The 16,381-nt window shown below is 40.5% G+C and overlaps 1 protein-coding gene across 8 annotated transcripts in view; it reads right to left on the bottom strand.

Annotated features, from left to right (window-relative positions):
- Positions 1 to 16,381, bottom strand: part of DENND1A (DENN domain containing 1A) — a 520,849-nt gene that overhangs the window by 236,367 nt on the left and 268,101 nt on the right. For 7 of the 8 annotated variants that reach the window (XM_043469514.1, XM_043469510.1, XM_043469512.1 and 4 more), the window contains one exon: positions 7,495 to 7,605. The exons of the other annotated variant lie outside the window; for it this stretch is intronic. In XM_043469514.1, coding sequence (XP_043325449.1) covers positions 7,495 to 7,605 — 111 coding nt within the window. The remainder of the gene's footprint in view (positions 1 to 7,494; positions 7,606 to 16,381) is intronic. 8 annotated transcript variants of the gene reach the window in all.

Raw genomic sequence — 16,381 nt, forward strand, 5'->3', positions numbered from 1 at the left:
AAAAAAGAAAAAAAAAAAAAATGACGCAGGAGAGAGAAAGCTCAATACTGGAGGAATTCCGTAAGGTAACAAGAAGGATGTTGCAATGTTAGCTTTCCTATGAGGCACTCCTTGGTCATCTATCTAAACTGCCATCCCTGCCACACCCATCCCCATCCAATCTCCTCCTCTGCTTTATTGTACTCCCTGCATTGAAGAAGGAAATGGAAACCCACTCCAGTATTCTTGCCTGGAGAATCCCAGGGATGGAGGAGCCTGGTGGGCTGCTGTCCATGGTTTGCACAGAGTTGGACATGACTGAAGTGACTTAGCATGCAGTACTTAGAACTAGTTACTATTCTATATTTTTAACCCACCTCATTTACTGATCTACTCTACTAGAACATAAACTTCATATGAGGACAGGGACTTTTGCCTATTTTGTTCACTGCTGTATCACCAGTACCTATGACAGTGCCACAGAAACTATTTGCTGAATGAAGTCAGGTGGACAAGCAGAATGGTTGGCCTAGAAAGAATGGACAGTTCATCCACAACAGAGAAGGTGAGTGGAGGACTAGCTACCACAGGTTGACAGGTGTGGTAGGGGCTGGCGCCACTCTCTCCTGAGCACTTTGATTAGATAAAGATGGAATTTTAGGTAAGAAATATTTTTCCCTTAGAAGTTTAGGCACTGCTTCACTATCTTCTCATTTCTAGAACTGCCACTGCGAAATCTTGTGCAAGTCTGATTCTTAATGTTTATACAATGACTACTTTGTCTCTATGTCTGTATTGTAAAATTTCAGGATAAAAAGGGCTTTTTAACTTTCAAAGAATTCCTGAAGCCAAAACCTCCCTTCCCCTGACACTACATCATAATGACCTATGTGCTTGTCTCTTCTATGACTACCATGTGGCCTTAGGCAAGTTAACCCATGTCTCTGAGTGAATGGGTCATTCTGTAAAACGGGGATAATATTGCTTTTTAAACTTTTTAAGAATTCTGAAATATATATACATATAAAAGCACATATGCCATATAAGCAACATTTAAAAGAGAAAAAATTAAGACTCCAAAACCCAACACATGTTTAGAGTTGGCCAACTACTGCCAAGCTAGGCTTCAGCAATATATGAACCGAGAACTTCCAGATGTTCAAGCTGGTTTTAGAAAAGGCAGAGGAACCAGAGATCAAATTGCCAATATCCACTGGATCATCGAAAAAGCTAGAGAGTTCCAGAAAAACATCTATTTCCACTTTATTGACTATGCCAAAGCCTTCGACTGTGTGGATTACAATAAACTGTGGAAAATTCTGAAAGAGATGGGAATACCAGACCACCTGACCTGCCTCTTGAGAAACCTGTATGCAGGTCAGGAAGCAACAGTTAGAACTGGACATGGAACAACAGACTGGTTCCAAACAGGAAAAGGAGTACGTGAAGGCTGTATATTGTCACCCTGCTTCTTTAACTTATATGCAGAGTACATCATGAGAAACGCTGGGCTGGAAGAAGCACAAGCTGGAATCAAGATTGCCGGGAGAAATATCAATAACCTCAGATATGCAGACGACACCACCCTTATGGCAGAAAGTGAAGAGGAACTAAAAAGCCTCTTGATGAAACTGAAAGAGGAGAGTGAAAAAGTTGGCTTAAAGCTTAACATTCAGAAAACTAAGATCATGGCATCTGGTCCCATCACCTCATGGGAAATAGATGGGGAGACAGTGGAAACAGTGTCTGACTTTATTTTTTTGGGCTCCAAAATCATTGCAGATGGTGACTGCAGCCATGAAATTAAAAGACGCTTACTCCTCGGAAGGAAAGTTATGACCAACCTAGATAGCATATTAAAAAGCAGACACATTAATTTGCCAACAAAGGTCCGTCTGGTCAAGGCTATGGTTTTTCCAGTGGTCATGTATGGATGTGAGAGTTGGACTGTGAAGAAAGCTGAGTGCCGAAAAACTGATGCTTTTGAACTGTGGTGTTGGAGAAGACTCTTGAGAGTCCCTTGGACTGCAAGGAGATCCAACCAGTCCATCCTGAAGGAGATAAGTCCTGGGTGTTCATTGGAAGGACTGATGCTATAGCTGAAACTCCAATACTTTGGCCACCTCATGCGAAGAGTTGACTCATTAGAAAAGACCCTGAGGCTGGGAGGGATTGGGGGCAGGAGGAGAAGGGCGTGACAGAGGATGAGATGGCTGGATGGCATCACTGACTCGATGGACATGAGTTTGAGTAAACTCCGGGAGTTTGTGATGGACAGGGAGGCCTGGCATGCTGCGATTCACGGGGTCAAAGAGTCGGACACAACTGAGTGACTGAACTGAACTGAACTACAGCCCTAAGGCTAAGTTTGGTGTGCCTTCTATTTCTGTAAATAAAGCTTCTTACAACAGTCACTCTCACTAGTTTACTGACTGTAGACAACAAGGTCATGCTGTGTGCATGTTAAGTCCCTTCAAGCTGTGTCCACTCTTTGCAACCCCATGGACTGGAGCCCACTAGGCTTCTCTGTCCATGGGATTCCCCAGGCAAAGATACTGGAGTGGGTTGCCATTTCCTCCTCCAGGGGATCTTCCCGACTCAGGGATCGAACCCTTGTCTCTTATGTCTCCTGAATTGGCAGGCGGGTTCTTTACCACTAGCACCACTTGTGAAGCCCTTGAGTCCAGTAATTGCACCAAAGACCATATTTACTATTGGCCCCTTTAAAAAAAGTATGCTGATCCCTAACCTAGCTCAAGACAGAAAACAATATTTCTGATGTCACATGTATGCCTCTTCCCAACTATACTCCTTTCACTCCCTCAGAGGAAACTACTACCTAAATTTTGTATTAATCATTCCCCCTCCTTGTATATGCATCCTTAAATAATATGACCATTTAGTTTTTCTTACTTGAACTTTATATTAATGAAATCATATTCGATATTCTTCTGCAACTTGTTTCTTTTACTCAGAATCCTGTATGAGAGGCCCAATCATATTGATAGTGGAGTTCATCTTCACTTACACAGTATTCTACTGTACAACTATGCAACAATTTATGAGTTCTCTGTTGATGGTCATGGGGGCTGGGTTTATAAAACAAAAAACTATGCTATGAACATGGCTGCACATGTATCCCACTATACATGATCAAAAACAGCATGTAGGTATGTGCACATAGGCCCCCCCCCGCCCCCCGACCTGCCCCACTCCACCCAATTCTGCCCAAGAACGGAACTGCTCAGTTTGGGGCATATGCAAATACTTCTATACCACATACTCTTCAAAGCGTAGTACATGAAATTCTCTAGTACATCTGCAACATAACACTTGGCTTTATCAGACACCTAATTTTTACAAATCTAGTGTTTCAATCACTGTAGTTTTAATTTGCTTTTCTGCGATTAATGTGGTTGAGCCTCTTTCCTTTTATTTATTAGCCACTTGTGTTTTTTCTGTGAAATGCCCATTTGTGCTTTTAGCCAACATTTCTATTGATAGATTTGTCTTCTGCTTTTTTTTTAGTGTAGTTTTTCATATATTTCAGATATTAATCTTTTATCACTTTTATATATAGCAAATATTTCACCTCAGCTTATGACTTGTCTTTCCATTCTTTGAATGGTATTTTTTTAATGACAAAAATTCACAATTTTAATCTTTCTCTTTCTACAGTGCATAATTTGAATTATTTAACTGAATCCATTTCTACTCCAAGATCACAGATCTACTCCTATTTTGTCTTCTAACAGTTTTAAAATTTTGCCTTGATCCATTTGGAATTCAGTTTTGCATGTTGTATAAGACATAAGTTATCTCCCTTTTCTTTCCTGTGTGGATTATCAGTTATTCCAAAGTCCATCCTTTCCCCCAGATTTTACAATGCCACCTCTGTGGTATATGAAGAACCCACACACATGTGATCTGTTTCTGCAATCTCTATTCCATTCTACCAGTCTATTTGTGTATCCCTACACCATTACTCCCCAGGTGACAGCTAGTGGTAAAAAAATCCACCTGCCAATGCAGGAGATGCAAGAGACTGGATCTTCCCTGGGTTGGGAAGATCCTCTGGGCAAGGGAATGGCAACTCACTCCTGTATTCTTGCCTACAAAATCCCATGGACAGAGAAGTCTGGTGGGCTACAGTCCATGGAGTCACAGAGTTGGACATGATTGAGCATGCACACAGGCACATGCCATTAGTAGCATCTTAATTACTAGATCTCCATATAAAGTCTTGATGTCTGGTAAAGCAAGCTTTGGGTGGCTCAGATGGTAAAGAATCCACCTGCAATGAGGGAAACCTGGGTTTAATGCCTGAGTTGGGAAGATCCTTTGGAGGAGGACATGGCAACCCATTCGAGTGGGTTGTCTAGAGATTCTTTTGCCTAGAGAATCCCCATGGACAGAGGAGCCTGGTGAGCTACAGTCTATGGGGTCCCAAAGAGTTGGACATGAATGAACAACTAAGCACAAAGCAAGCTTTGCCAACCATTCTTCTTCTTCAAATATGTCTTGGCTCTTCCTTTGGCTTTCCACATTAGTTTAGAATCAGTTTGCCAAGTACTATGTAAAATCCTACCGGGATTTTGAATAGAAATGTATGCAATCTATAATATACATCGTTTTGGAGTGAAATGACACCTTCAATATAATGAGTCTTGCTGTTCATGAACATGGTCATGCTTTTTCTCGACTGAAAATTCATATATCAACATATGAATTTCCCCTTGCAAAAAGCTAACATTGTGAGTTATAATAATAGATTTTCTAGTATTACCAGGCTTACATTTCTGGAATAAAATCAAGTCAGTTACTATGAATTGTATTTGTTACGTATTTGCTACTGTTTAGATTAAGATTTGGAGAAGGCAATGGCACCCCACCCCAGTACTTTTGCCTGGAAAATCCCATGGACAGAGGAACCTGGTGGGCTGCAGTCCATGAGGTCTTGAAGAGTCGGACTCGACTGAGCGACTTCACTTTCACTTTTCACTTTCATGCATTGGAGAAGGAAGTGGCAACCCACTCCAGTGTTCTTGCCTGGAGAATCCCAGGGACGGGGGAGCCTGCTGGGCTGCCGTCTATGGGGTAGCACAGAGTCGGACACAACTGAAGTGACTTAGCAGCAGCAGCAGATTAAGATTTCTACAGTTATGTTAATGAGTAAGATTGGCTGATAAGGTTTCTTTTTTGTGTGTCCCTTCATGTAGCTAAATGTCAAAATTATACAAGTGTCACAAGAAAAGCTGAGATGTGTTCTTTCTTTTTCCTTGACTCTTAAGAAGTTTGTCTAAGATTAAAATTACCTGTGATAAAACATACTTGTAAAATCATCTGGGCTGAGTGTTTTGAAAAAAAAATTTTTTTATATATAGATTAAATTTCTATAAATTAAATGACCTATTCAATTTTTATTAAGAAGAAATAGGAAACTCAATTTTTATATTTCTTAATTCAATTTTGGTAAATTATATTTTTCTGCTCATTTCACCTTAGTTTTTGAATATTGGCATAATATGGGTAACAGAATTTTCTTAATACCTAAAATTTCTGCTGCATCTGCTCATTTTGCTTGCTAATTTACTTCTTTATTTCATTTTACTTTTGGGAAGGAGCAGAAATAACTGCATGTTCAATCCACTACATTTATCTAAACAGTATCACAAAAAAGACACATTCTTACTTATCTCTAAGACTGAGAAATAACAGAACATACTACAAACTGTTGTGGTGAAAATTAAATGAGTTAATAGATGAAAAGGGCTTAGCACAGTGCCTGGGCACATATTAAGGGCTCAAAAATACTATGATAATATCATAGAGAATTCAATTCCACTGCTATGATGTCCTATTTTGGTTCTACTTAAGTTTAATAGTTCAAAGCAATAGTAACTGGTTATGGACTAGACTCTTTCAAAAAATGTACTCAATCTAATCAGTCTCAAAAGGAGGTAATAATTGGCAATATTCTCATTCTGAAACTCAGTCTGGTGTTCAGGCCCTGAGATTATGAACTACATTTACAGTCCAAAATAAAGTGCAAAACAAAGGAAGAGGTCTATTATGGGCTGTTTTCCCTTGAGGGTAAGGGCCATGCTTCTATCACCTATTAGTGCTATAAGCCTAGCACCCAACAGGCAATTAAAAAATTGTGCATACCTGACAAGCAAACAATAGCAAAAAAATAGAGCAATAAAATTACAATGAAAACCATAAGGAAAATTCTAATGGTCTCACTAGTTTGCATTTATTAGGCGCCTTGAATTCATAGATAAACACATAGGTAAATCAGAGGCCTATGATTCTATCCATAGGCCCTTCAATAGGGAAATTCCCACAACAAGGTCTTTCTACCCTTTATAACAGTCCATTTCTTTATATAAGTTTTACCTCAAAAATAAAAATACCGTAAACATAATAAATTTTGGTTAACAAACATACTCATTTGGAGGAAACATAGTGATGTTTGTGATTTACTTTGAAATACATCAAAAAATAAGATGGTTTGAAGAATGGTATGAGGAATGGATAAAAATGCGCCAAAGGAAGCATAGTAATATTAAATGGCAGAATCTAGATGGAATTACGCAGGTGTTCACTGCAAACTGATTTCAATTTTTCTGTTGGAGAATTTTCATAACAGGTACTGGGAAAAATACAAAGTCTTATACTTAGCAAGTTAAAAAACATAAAAAGAATATGAAAAAATCTGTATTATATAGTGAAAATTATTACAATGTAAAAAGAGCTCATCCCAATTTTTAACTCAATAACCCTATAAAACAAATGGAAAAAGACATTAACAAAATGCAAATAGGAAAAAAAAGTACATGAAAAATATTCAGTTACTTCTAACTAAAAAAATTAAAAACAAATCAAACCTGCAATACCATTTTATGCTATTTTGTTAGGAAAATTAAAGCACATGTCCACAAGCACACATACAACTCTGGCAAGGATGCAGAGCAAATGGTACACTCATACACAACTGGCAACCTCTACAATAAAAAAGCCTATTTGGGAAGCAATTAGACATCCATAAGGCATAGCACCTATCTGTCCTTTGACTTGGTGGTCCCAACTCTTGGAATACAAACTGTATTAGTCAATGAAGCCAAAAGATGTTCACTGCAGTGTTACCTACTAAAGGATTAAACTATGAACAACCTAAATGACCCTTAAGAGAAGAAAGATTTAGCAAATGATGACACATCAGTATAATGGAATATGATAGAGACATATAAAAAATGACAATAATGAAAGCTTATATGGAAATATTTAAAGTGTTCATCACACACAATCAAACAGGAAACTATAACTGATTGTGAAGCTACAAGAATAAATAAAATGTGCATTGACACTGTAAAGGGACATGAATAATTAATGGAAATGACATGTTATTATCTGAGAGGATTGTGGCTGATTTCTAAAGTTTTGTTTAATCTTTCTGATACATCTTTCAATTAAAATAAAATGAAAAAGCCCGTTTCAAGACTGTCTACTCACAGTGCTGAGTTTGCTGCAAATGATGAGTATCCGGCGTTCGTAGAGCATACTGGCATACAGATGTAACATGTTGTTTACATCCACAGCCACAAAATATTCTGTCAGATTTCTCTAGGAGAAAGAAGAAGGGGAGGTTTGTGGCTTATTTTGTTTGCTCTTATTAGAAACAGTATCTAACAGAAGCACAAGAAACAAAATAATCAGAAAGCATACTTCCCTCTTCCCCTGTCCTAGTCTTTCTCCCTGGGAGACCAGATCTCAGTCACATGTAAATCACGAAGTGTGAAGTCGGAAGAGAATTGAGAGATGAAGTAGTCTGAGCAACCACACCTCTGAATGGTGATTACAGTTTACAACATGAGGTCACACTCAACACTTTCAGCTCTGAAAGGTGAGCAGGACGAGAAGTCTGCAATCTCACAAATGAGGAAATCAAGGCAAGAGAGAGATACCAAGGTCAAAAAACCCCATGACCGGTAAAGACAGGTCTACAGCTCTAACGCCAGGTCCTAGAACTTTCCCAATGCACCATGCCATATGTATAAGCAAAAGAAAGTACCCAGGGACCAAAATGCTTCCGGCACAGAGCCTGTTTCTATCCAACAGCTCCCCACCTCCCACCCCAAAGGCTGGGCATGCTCCTCTCCAGTCATCACTGCTGGGGTCCCCCTTCTCCACAGTTTACATTCTCTAAAACGGCTCAGCTGGAAGTAAAGCAATTTTCAAGATCTACAATTTCCAGGTACTTCACTCAAAAGATGGGAAAAACCATTGAAGACAAGCAGCAGCAAGTTGTGACAATGCAGTGTTTTAAACTAGCTTTTGTCTGTAGCCTGGGCTTCATTCCTTTAATTAGTACTATAGATTGGTACTCTGCAGATTTCAGAAAAAAAAGTAATGTGTTTCATTTCTGCAACCCTTTCTATACCCACCTGACTTTAATAATACACATGAATATGCTAATTTCTTCAGTGTTACGGGTTTTCAATGCCATACAATATAATCCTCTGAAAATGAAGGGGGTTGGAGAGGGAAGGAACACTATTGCCAGGGGTTGCAGTTTATAATGATGAAAGATCCATAACCCATAAATTCAAGTAAACCAGGTGGATTTTATATGCAAAATAGCATAAAGTGCTTTTCAACAATATTATGGGTTGGGAATAAGAATGGGCACTTATCTTATGATTTATGATTGTTTGATTTGAGTACCAGTTTAACTATCGACCTTTGTAAGTAAAGCATGTGTGAATTAACAGGTCCCCATACTGACTACCTACCAAACACCAGGCACTGGACCAGGTACTCTTGGAGGTGTAATTTTAAGCAATCTTCACAAAAATCCAATGAGATATTATTCTTTCCAACATATAGATAAACTAAGTCTGGGAGAGAGTCAGTAACTGGTCGAGTCAGGTTTTGGACCACGATGCAACACCATAGCCCATATTCTTTCTTTTACATTACATTGTTCCTCTTAAATACTTTTAAACATCCACAATATACAATACTTCACACATATTATTTCACTCATCTTGAAGCCACCTCTTGAACAAATACCTCTTCTGTGTTTGTGTGTATTCAGACATGCCTGACTCTTTGTGACCCTATGGGCTGTAGCCTGCGAGGCTCCTCTGTCCATGGGATTTCCCAGGCAAGAATATTGGAGTGGGTTGCCATTTCCTCTTCCAGGAGATCTTTCTGATCCAGGGATCAAACCCACATCTTACGCAGCTCCTGCACTGGGAGGCGGATTCATTACCACTGAGCCACATGGGAAGTTTTATTATCATCTCTATATACAGGTAGGAAAACAGAGGTACAGAGAAGTAACTTGACCAAGGTCATACAGTAAGTGGATAAGGCATTGTTCAGTCTTGGGTAGGTTTGTCTCTAACTCTATGCTTTTTTCTTTATTGTTGCTGTTGTTCAGTCGCTAAGTTGTGTCCAACTCTTTGTGACCCCATAAACTGCAGCACACCAGACTTCTCTGTCCATCACTATCTCCCTGAGTTTCCTCAAATTCAAGTCCATTGTTTTTTCTTTATATACCACTAAAAACAGTGGATAAAAATCTGTATTTGGAAAGAACAATGCAGGATCAAAGTATGGCCAAAGAAAAAGTGTTTTTGTTTAAAACTGTTATTCTATTTACTGAGTAATCCTTATGTGCCAGACAATAGGTACTTAACCTATGTTCTCTCTAATCTTCTCAACAACCCTCAGAAAGGTGTTATCATCTCCATTTTATAGATGTGAAAACTGAGGCTCGGGAAGGTTAAACAGTCTTTAAAGGTCACCCAGCTAAAAAGGGCCAAGTTTCCAAACCAAGTTTCCTGAACCCCCAACCCTGGCTCTAACCACCACAGCAATTTGCCTCTTAACAAACTCAAAAAACAAAATAAGCAAACAAGAAAGTCAGTCGGAATTAGTCAACAAGTGTATCTCTTGCCCAGTGGACTGAGGAGTGCTGAGCTAATGAAGTCAGGGTAGGGCTTGTTCTGAAGACAGTGACACGGCAGAGCTATTCTCGCAAACAAAAATACAAGGCCCTCAGCTGAGCATTTCAGTAAAATGCTTAACTGCTGATGAATTACATGAATTTTTCTTTTAGGAGAGGATGGAAGTAAAAAGAAAATAGAAATGAGGAGCTTAAAGAAGGCCAGAAAGCCCATTAGCACTTTTGACAGATCCAAAGATAACTCTGAAGCCACCAAAACGTGGCCTCAAGAGTCTGCCAAGAAGCTTCACGCTGGGTAGAAATATGTTACACAGCTTGCCGTCCAAATAGGGAGACACAGCGTCAGAGACAAATCCTGTGCCTTATTTTGGTGGGAGAAAAAAAAAAAAAAATCACAAGGATACTTTTGTGGATGGGGAAGGGAACATTTCTGAAACAAAAACACCACTTGGTTGAGGCATAACCCCCAGCCCAATCAGGTTCTGAAGGATTCAGGTGCTTGTTCCAAAAACTCTACACAGGTATGTTAAAAATATGTAACATTTAACCAAATTCTCTCTAAACTGTCATGTACTTTTTTTGGTATTTCTCATCCCATCTGTGCTGATTACCAAGATATTTGTGTCTAAACAGAAGCTGTCTTTCTTATCTGCTTCCTCCCTGCCTCTTTCCTTCTGGGACACCACCCGCCTCAGCAGTGGGGAGTGGGTGGGATTGGCGACAGCCCTGGGAACCTCGCTCAGCCCTGGGAGCACCTGTGGGGCAGAGTAGACCTTGGGAACACCTGGAGGGAGCCCTTGCAGCTCCCTCCAAGCCTCATGTCAGAAGAAAACCCCTCAGGAGAGGGGCCCCTGTCCCCCTGCCTTTAAGCATCTGGTGGCTTAAGCTACAGCCCTCAATTTCTCAAACCTGTCATGCTTTTCACACCCTAGGCCTTTACTTCCGTTGCTTCCTCCACCTAGAATGCTTTTCCCTTCCTTGAGGACACCCATTTACTTTTCAAGACCCAGCTCAAATGTCACCTCCTCCTGAAAGGTTTCCTCAACTCCTCATTTTTCAAGCTGCCCTTTGTGCTTCCATGACAATTTGTCTCTATCTTATAATCACTCAGTTACAAGTATGTTTTTGCCACCAGACTGAGATCCCTTTGGGTAAAATGACGTATCCCATCACCTAGCAGCTTGATGAAAGAGGGAATCGATGAGTGGAGAAAGCCACTGACTGAAGACTACAGCTCATTAGCTCAGGTGTGAGCAGGGTGGTGTAAGAGAAACACGAGGGCTTGGATGGCATGTTAGGAAGAATGCAGCACTTGACTTCAGAAAACCTGGGTCTGAATTGGATGACGTGATCAATTACTTGGTAATGATGAAGCGCCCACAGGAGAATTGACATTGGAGACTCACAAAGCCAGGCAAGGTAGCTTTAAAAGGTATCTGAAGCTACACTCATTTAAAATGTAAAGAAATAGGCAGTTTGTTCATCAAGTAACTAGGGCAGGGGGTAAGGAGAACTGTACACAGAGGCCGGGGCACATGTCACAGCCAGGTCAATCATATTTCTCAGATAGGTAAGAACACAGTCTAGGGAGTGTGGAATAAGAAGAGAAGGCTTCCGTGCAAGTAGTCCTGTGTTGGGACTGCAGCCAGAACATATTGTGAGCTTGTGTTTATAAAATACACAGGTATGCCGCTTTCTCCCAGCACTTGGCGTCTGTGGAATTAAGTCTTCAATCTTCCATTTTTGTCTCCTGTAATCAGCTAGTCAACAAATACCACCGACTCCTACTAAGTGCTTAGTAAACCCTGGGAGCTGTGACTGCAGAGATTAACTAAACATGATCCCCACTTTCCACGAGTGGCATTGGATCCAGAAATCTGGTATGCCAAGAACTGTCAGTTCAGTCACTCAGTCATGTCCGACTCTTTGCAACCCCATGGACTGCAGCATGTTGGGCTTAGAACTCTGATGCTGGCTTAATATGCTCCACAGTTGGCTGAGAATGGAAGATTCAACTCTGCCAGATGGATATGGGGTGAAGGCTGGGGAAGACTTGACACAGGAGAAGACACTTGCTCTTGGCCTCCAACAGGGGGTTCACTCAGGGCACAGGGGAGAAGCATGTTCCAGCCAGAGGCAAGAGGGAGAGAGCTGCCCTACGCAGGTCAGTGGAGTGAAGGGCAGGGTGCAGGGCAAGGAATGTGCTGGGGTAGAGAAGCTGGATTCAGAGCCTGTGGGAGCCTAGACGTTCTCCACAGCTAACAGGGAGCTGAGGAAGGATTAGGACATAAGCATATCTGTGCTGCAGAAGAATCTCCCTAGAGGTCCTGTGGAAGATGTACAGGACGGGGCAAGCAGCTAACAGGTGCTACTGCCATATTCAGGGACAGAATGATTATAACAAGTTATTCAAATAAAAATTTTGCATATGGATGTCACAGATCTCTGTAAACTGGAATCCAGGACTTGATAATGTTTAGACTTGAAAAGGGGGTTGGAAGGATCTGAGACAAGCCCCTGACTTCCAGGTTCCTGTGATCCGCATCTGTCCACGTGCCTGACAAGTTTTTTTTTTTAACGGGAAAGTCCAGTCTTTTGATGAAGAATCAATTGTCCTTCTAAAGAACCACCAATCCTGTCAAACATGGTGTCCACCTAGTCTTGGGCCTAGTGTCCTGGGTTATAATGTCATCATGGCTAAGCCACTTATCAATTATCAGGAAATAACCACCTCCTTTATTCCTTGATAATTACTCTTCCATGTGACTCACCTTCTAGAAAAGGAAAACCTTGCTTAGAGGGACTGCTTCCCAGTGTCTTTGCTCAAAACGGCTGAGTTTTCTCAGTGCCAGTATGTTTTTTAGGCTTCAGGAAGAACAGTCCTTTTATATTCATGGAGTTTAAGCATTATTTCAGTTGCATATAGTTATGCACCTCTGAGCATCCTCCTTTATGTCTAGCGTTTATTATATGGGCCCATTCTGTAGGGTTAAGAAGCAGGGACACGAAGTTGACCACTTCTCAGGTTGAATGGGGCTCAGTTCTGAGGAAGGTCTCTGGTTAACAGAGACAGAGCAGCCTGGAAGTTAAGCTTCAAAAGAGGCATGTGCTGCACAAGTTCCTTAGACTCTCCAGGCTTTTCATCTCCACAAAGCAACAGCGGCGAAGGACCCTTCCAGCTCTAACTCTCTGTGGCTCTAAATTCAGACAAAGAAGAAAGGAAGACACCTGGCAGAACCCATTTCCCCCAGGAGAAGCCCCACAATGGCTGCTGCCTGCTAGCTGTCCCTGCTGGTTGCCGTGCCAATCCAGGTGTCTGGGGACTTCAGGCTCACTGCGATCCACGCCCCGGGTGAGGAAGCAGGTGGGGATGGGTGTGGTGATCAGGGGTGCGGAATGGGGGGTGGGTGCAATGAGCCTCAGGATGGGAGGGGATACAGTGGAGCTTAGAGAAAAAGCGTCTTAGGTTCAGTACCTTAGGGAAATGAGATAATCCCCAAACCAAAGAACAGACTCTAAGCTGGGTACTCCTTGGAGCCTTTGAAACAGATGCTAGTCCGCCCCACGGTCTGTCATTTTATTAGTCTTTGTCACTCTCAGCTTCATATACAGTATAGATGATAAAGACTTACTGTACTATGTCTGGAAGAGACAGTACAAGAGGCTGGTTTTGCCCATGGAACTTATTTCCTGAAACAGCTCCTGCTCAGATTATTTTACCATAATGTAAATCTTTAAAATTCTCAACTTTTAAAAAAGAATTTAGGTTACTTTAGTTGTGTAGGATTCTTAAAAAGGAATTATAAATTTGGATTCTAAAATAATCAGTTTGAGAAAGAATCCCACACACTCACATAAGCAATCAAGTCAGAGAAGTATATTATAGGAAAGTAGAGTTTACCCAGAGGTCAACTTTATCCCTCTGTGTGAATGGAAAAACCATTAGAATAAACAATTACCTGACAACTCTTAATAGCAACAATGGAATTCTCTATAATCTCAGTACTTGATAATAGGTTTTCTACTACCACCTCAACTTTGTTTATTTTTGAAAGTCACAACGAGTTCATAAATCTTTTCTATATCATGGTGCATCTTCTGACAAAGCGGAGTCTGGCCAATGTTATATGTAACCGTCCATTTTAAATGCTTTCCTCGCATCATTAACCACTTGGTATGACACAGGCCAGATAATTAAGACAGGTTTGTTTAATATTCTAAAAGAAGGTCTATATGATTATCCATTAATCAAAAGTAAACTTCAAAACCTGGCCACTAAAAAAATCCCTTATACAACCAGTTTACAATGTAATTATTAATATATATCTGTTCATGATCTGTGACTTTTTTTAAATATGCAGGTCAACAGTTTGAAATTTATAAAAATTTATGCTCATTTAATTACTGCCTGTATAAAATTCACTCCTACATGTGTTATCTTGATAGACAGAAAAAACCCTGAAGAGCAATTACACAGTGATAGTTTTTCAGTGAAAAGGAAGAAAATATTTTTACACAGAAACTGAAGAAATAATGAGAATTAACTTCAACAGGCATCTGAAAATGGAAAGAATTAATTTTCTACATTTGCTTTTCATTAACATCTTGCAGACTCACTGGCCCAAAAGCCAAGTGAAAGGAACTGTTATTTTTTCTTCTCCAGAGAGTGACTGCATTGCTAATTCATTCATTCTATCATTTCATAAATGTACACTGAATATCTACTCTGTTCTAGGTACAGTGTTAATTATGGAGATTCAGTGCTGAAAAAATACTGACCCCTGTCCATATGGAAGGAGAAATTAAACACATAGTCACACAATTAATTATATAATTTACACATAGGATGAGTGATTTCTTAGGAAGGTACTGGGAGCCGTGGAGTGGAGGGCCAGGACCCAGCAGCCCTTGGTGCTAAAATCAGACTTACCCAAATGTGACTGGCTGGGGGGCTAGGGGCAAGTTACTTTACATCTCTGGGCTTCATTTCCTCTTCAGAGTAGGGATAACAACCACACTGTAAGGTGGCTGTGAAGATGTCATGATATAACAAACATTAATAGTACCTCATCTGATCCATGGTGGGTGTTCAACCAGTACTACCTCCTCTGTCTCTCATGTTAACCCTGCCCTGAAATCGTCCAAAGAATATGATTATCTGGTGACAGAATCAAGTTTCATACCCCAAACCTTTTGCCCTTTTCTTTACTTGTTCTCTTAGTTCAGTATGTTCCTAAGAGGAGATAATCATATAGTATATACAACACCTTCCACATGACAGGCACGAGAGTCCTGGACTCCATTCCTTGTACCATTTCCAGTCAACGGTGGCTGCTAAGAGCCTTTCGTAGCCAAACATACACTCCATGAGAAGTGTTGATCTTCACAGCCAGGAATGTCAGCAAAAACCAAGAAAAGACAAGCTCCAAGAAGTAATGCACCCTAGCCCTCCACCGCAACTCGAGAGGTTAAGGCTAGAATTAGAGGAGAGCCAAAGGATGAAGGGAAAGAAAGGATCATCAAAAGCAGTACCTCAGTTGCACCAGGCATTGAACTGGGAACTTTACATGTAATACTTCATTTGTTCCTCCCATTTTCCTTTATTAGATGAGGAGCCTAGAGAATATAAGTATCTCAAGGTCCCCAGAGTGGTAGAGCCCAGTGTCTGGCTGTCTCCAAAACTCATGTTCTTTCCACTAGCAGACTACATCATATTAACAATTCCTTCGTTATTGCTTGTTTCAATTTGCAATGCAGCAATTTAGTCATTTTAAATTAATCCTTGAAAAATCACCAAGAGAGTAAAATGCAAATTTCAACATGGCTAGAGCTCAATAGTGAGTCTATGTCAAAAATCACACAAATTGGTCCTACAAAAGTTCAGATTCTCCTTAGAGGAAAAGCTTTCCTGCTTCATTTCATACTTGAAATAGGAAAAATCATTTCTTTTCCTTTTTCCTCATAAATATCAAAAGTCAACTATATGGAGGCAGGGGGATATAATGGAAACAAAGTGCTTTGGTTCCTTACAAACCTGGGTCACTACACCCCATTTGGAAGCAGACCTTGGGCTCTAACCTCAGGCCTGTGAGTCCTGGGTCCCCACATGTAAAATGAGGCTCACGTCTACCTCTCACAGAGTAGCTGTAAGGATTTAAATGGAACCATGTATGTTAGGAGGCTGGCAGATTGTTTTTATTATTCCTGCTTAGAAACAAACAAGGCCAGTCTTTTACTGGTTTGCAAAGGAGGATTTAGAGGACAATGGGTCATACGCAGGGAATTGGTTCATTAGTGGCAAAATCAGCAGAGGGAATGCAAATTTTTTTTTTTTAAATGGTGGGGGCAGGGGAGGTGGCATACAGTGCAGTGCGAAAAGGAATTGGAGGTGGGGCTAAGAAGAAGATGAAGTTTTTTTTCCTACAT

Source organism: Cervus canadensis, chromosome 5 (assembly GCF_019320065.1).
Source record: "Cervus canadensis isolate Bull #8, Minnesota chromosome 5, ASM1932006v1, whole genome shotgun sequence".
NCBI classification, from domain to species: domain Eukaryota; kingdom Metazoa; phylum Chordata; class Mammalia; order Artiodactyla; family Cervidae; genus Cervus; species Cervus canadensis.